The sequence below is a fragment of the Camelina sativa genome, chromosome 10, assembly GCF_000633955.1.
Source record: "Camelina sativa cultivar DH55 chromosome 10, Cs, whole genome shotgun sequence".
NCBI lineage: Eukaryota > Viridiplantae > Streptophyta > Magnoliopsida > Brassicales > Brassicaceae > Camelina > Camelina sativa.
In genome coordinates, this window is record NC_025694.1 from 1,131,656 (window position 1) to 1,136,169 (window position 4,514).

The 4,514-nt window shown below is 32.9% G+C and overlaps 1 protein-coding gene across 1 annotated transcript in view; it reads right to left on the reverse strand.

Moving 5' to 3' along the window:
* Positions 1–1,570, reverse strand: part of LOC104716347 (AP2-like ethylene-responsive transcription factor ANT) — a 2,877-nt gene extending 1,307 nt beyond the window's left edge. The window contains exons 1-3 of the mRNA XM_010433732.2: positions 1,001–1,570; positions 306–849; positions 125–207 (exon numbers count right to left, since the gene is read on the reverse strand). Of these exons, the coding sequence (XP_010432034.1) occupies positions 125–207; positions 306–849; positions 1,001–1,331 (958 nt within the window). The 5' untranslated portion in view covers positions 1,332–1,570. The remainder of the gene's footprint in view (positions 1–124; positions 208–305; positions 850–1,000) is intronic.

Below are 4,514 nucleotides of genomic sequence, written 5' to 3' on the forward strand. Positions count from 1 at the left end.
GGAGAAAAAAAAGAAACTCAATGTCAGTAATACGTTAGATAATAAAATCATATAAAAATGTTTCCATCTTTAGCTTAGAGGAAAATTATATATTATAATAAAATGAAAAAGCACTAATTAGAACCTTGTCTTCCTTTTCTGCTATGACCTTCTTTCTTGAAACTATTGTCCCATAGATGAGCTTCATATCTACCAGTCCATCTGTGTCTGTTTCACATGATTAAAAACCATCGAATATATAAGTACATGAAAACATTACTAACCAAAGTCAAATAAGTTTCATATATTATAAAGTATAAAAAAACCTTGTAACGCCTCGGTATTGAGAAGTTCGTTGTCCAAAGGTATCAATAGATTTTCTATGAACAATGGGTTTCTGACCAACAACTACAACTACCTCTTGTCCCCTCTTCTTCTTGGCAACCGCCATTGTCGTCGTCTCGAACCCAACACTGGTATCAACAAGAGCTTCGGAGATCTGGTGGTGGTTTTGGTTTTGGCTTTGGTGGTTTTGTTGGTTCTGGTGGTGGTGGTGAGAGCCAGTGATGCAACTAGATTGTGACCCAGGGCTCATGGATAAGCTCAGTGACTGTTGAAACTCCCCATATACCCCTACATTAAAAGACCCTCCATGTGTCAAACCAGGGTCATTCTCGTAATTTCTTGTTTCTCCCCCATGGTGGTTTCTGGTTTGAGGGAAGCTAAAGAACTCTTGAAAGTTTGTAGCTGTGTTTGGCTCATGAGTGGTGCTGTAGAATAAACTATCTAAGCTAAGATCCATGGCTTCTTTGTGACTTGTGTTGTTGTGATGATGGGTGCCAAAGAAATCCTCCATCTTTGGAGATGAATCTTAAAAAAAAAAAAAAAAAAAAAACCAGAAAATGTCCTTAGTAAAAAAATACTTCCTTAAAACCAAACATGTTCCCATCAAACAAGACACAAACATCAACACTTAAAGTAAAATAAAAGAACATTACTACGACTAAGTACTACTACTAACCTTGATGATGGCTTGAGTGAGAAGATCTGTTGAGAGCTTCCATTAGGCAAAGAGAACCGTCAGATCTGAGTGGCATCACAGACATGTGAGAATAGATTTCACCAGTTGAGTTGGATCCATAGCAAACACCGTAGTTGTTACTGTTGTCACCAACGACAAGCTGCGGTGGAACAGAAGAAGAAGAAGTTGCAGCTGACGAAGTTGTAGATGAGTAGATAGCTTCTCCACCTCCTCTTCCTCCCATTTTCATCATATTCGAAGACAATGAGAACCCTAACAAATTAGTCGTATTGCTATGATTATTCTCATCATTATCACAAAAAGACTTCATGTTCTCTCTTCTTTCTATTATATATAACTTCGCTCTTTTTTTTTTGTTTTTATAATCTCTCGAAGTAGTAAGCTAAAACCCAATCATTGGATACACAACGAACACACCATTTTTTTCAAAGTTTTGTTTATTTCTTTGTAACGGAAGAGAAAGCAAAAGAAGTGGGCTTTAGGGATATAGTAGTAGAGAGGGTTTTTGAGAGAGGATATTATAAGAGAAGAAGAGCAAAGCACAATTTTGCTGTTTGAATCCGTTGGGATCTGTGTTCTTATTGAGAAAGACGTTTCTTTACTTTTTATTTTTGTTTTATTTCTATTTTTATTTTTCGCTTTTAGCCCTACAAATTCCACATTAGTTTTTTTTATTATAAGTCTTGTTTTTTGTAAAGTCTTTGGAAACATTTCAAACTTAAAAAACTATATGGCTATGTGACGAGTTACATTACAACTAATCACAGCAAAAACACACTTTGGTTGATTTGATAGTAGATAAAATTATTAAATTATCTGAATGAGAACAATTTCTTTTTTGTAAGATATAACAGTTCTCGATCTCTTACAAATGATAAGAGATTATAAGAGAAACAAATTATCCCTAGAAAAATATAGTGACACTTTTAGTGATTAATTATGCCATTTAAATTTATCACTTTCAGAATTTTCTGTTCGCTTCTAACGTTTCGATTTTACCACATTGTAATTGACATGTTTATGCTATTTTATTGCAATCATTTATAACTTTTTTCAGCTATCACTTAACTCATAAACTCATTAATTCAAGATTCTTTAGCATTTAAAGATCTTGGGTTTCAAACATCAGAAAATTTGAGATACTTATCTTAGATTTATAAAATAAGCTAGAGTTGTTAAATTATAAAGACACTGAAAAAAAAAGACCTATATACTACTAGATAACAAACCCATACGAGTTGGTACGATATGGTGGTAGGACATTCGAACGCACTCTCCAAACATTTTCTAAATTGGATACCATTAAACTTTAACATTGTGTATGACTCATTTCCAAAATCAATAACATTAAATTTAAAATATATAAATAAAAGACGTCTTTCTTATCGTGAATTTACGTTTCATTATTAGAATAAAAAGAAAGAGAGATACGAATACAGATCTATAGTCCGACAAAAACTATACAGAAGTCCATAAGAAAATTCCAAAATTTATCATGACCGACCGTAGAAATTACAACGAAACTTTTGGTCACGGCTCTAAATGACCCGACATATATAGCTCTGTATCCTTTGAATTCATCTTTTTATTTCGTTATCTTCCAAAAATATTAAACCAAGTGGGTCGCTGCTCGTTAGTCGTATTTATATTTGATTTGCAAATACATCTCACATTATTTGTGTAAACGATGCTGTCTCTATATATGTGACATGTTTGTACCTTCAGCAACAAATTATAATTATGTGGTGCTAATTACTTTAACCGGTCGATGTAAGGAGATTCTTTTGGGTGAAAAGAAGGAACTAGATCCCAATGCACGACTCTAAGATTTTGGTTTGGGATAAAACTACAAAAGTATTTTGTTGTTCACGGTAGATACTTAATAGATTAGTTAAAAAATTTGTGAAAAGGCTATCAATACGTAACGTATGATATTCGTAATTATATATTATATGTTATGAATCAGATTTTGTTGTTTGTACAGTGAGAACTAACTAGATATGTTAAAGCTTTACGTACAGTAAAGCTCAAATATACGTAGGCCCTATGATGTCTGCCACAACCAGCTGTAATGTAGGATAAGACATCTCTACGGCGCCGTTTTGCTGAAGAAACCACCCATCCATCTTTAATTACTTTGACTTAAATATCTTTTTTTGTTGCAGTTCTTTAAATGGAACTAATTTAGTAAAATTGATCAATATTAGTTTTGAAATATGGTAAATTTTCAATACAGGAAGACACGAAAAAATAATAATTTTGCAATTATCTTCCCACTAGAGCAGGAAACGTTTTTTTCTCTGTCGGATTTTTTTTTTCAAAAATAACGAAGACAAAGATATTGAATGTGGGATGTGAACCTCTCTCATCCCTGCTGGATATTTTGCTTTCAATGTATAGTCGCTGGTCAAATACCTGCAAGCACGCAGCAGCGGGAATTTAAATTAAAACAAGACTTATATAACATTTTTGATCGAGGAGATATATAAATTTGTAAATTAGGTTATTTTGTTTACTTAAGAAAAACTATATGGTTAACCCAATCTTCTTTTTGGGTAAAAAAGGTATTTGGAAATTTGGATCAAAGTTAATATTCTCCTAATGATGAATTAAGCGGTGGTAACCTTTAAAAGCAACAAACTTTTATATTGATGATTAAAGCATTAAAATATCCTTTCAATGAGCATATTAGGCTTGATTATTTTTCTTTCCCCACGAGGCATATCATAACAAAATTTCCTTCGACTAGAAGGTAATATAATGCTGAAGTGCCAACTCTATTTTGTATTTTCGGCTGTTCTATTATTATATATTCTTCGAAAAAACTTACATGTTTCTCGATAAGATATTACATAAGTACACATATAACGATCAACTAAGAATACAAAATCACTGTTTCTTGATAAGATTATGCGGTGCAAGTATAATAGGAGATCAATGATTGATAAGATTGTCAATGTGTACATATAGTATCACCAAAAAACCAGCAATAATTTTGACAAACATTACCAAAGATTAAGTTTAATTTTGCATGAAAGTGATCACGAGACAGAATTTCTCGTGTGAATGATTTTGTTGGAAGTAAAAAAGGATAGTGGGAGCAGTTGTTTAGGAGGGAAATCATATGCACGAAGAGGTCCCTCTCTCGTTCCTTTGATTTTGGTAATGATTATAAATTCCACCAAACATATATACCATTTTTAATTTCCAGTTTTATTTATGTCTTTTCGGGAATAATTTTTCTCCTTTTTTTCTTGATTTTGTTTTTCAAATGTAGTTTTCTTGATTAGAAAAGCTTGACAAATTAGTCAAACAACGACATAATAGAAAAAGTCAACAACCGCCAAAATCGCGACAAAGAACGCAAACGTGAAACGCCTTGATGAGATCTCTCATCATCATTCAATTTCTTCTCTCTATACTCACAGGCGAAGCAGCTGTAGATATCTTTAGGTCAGAGACGAGTCGTTGGCTTCATGCTGACGTGACCTTT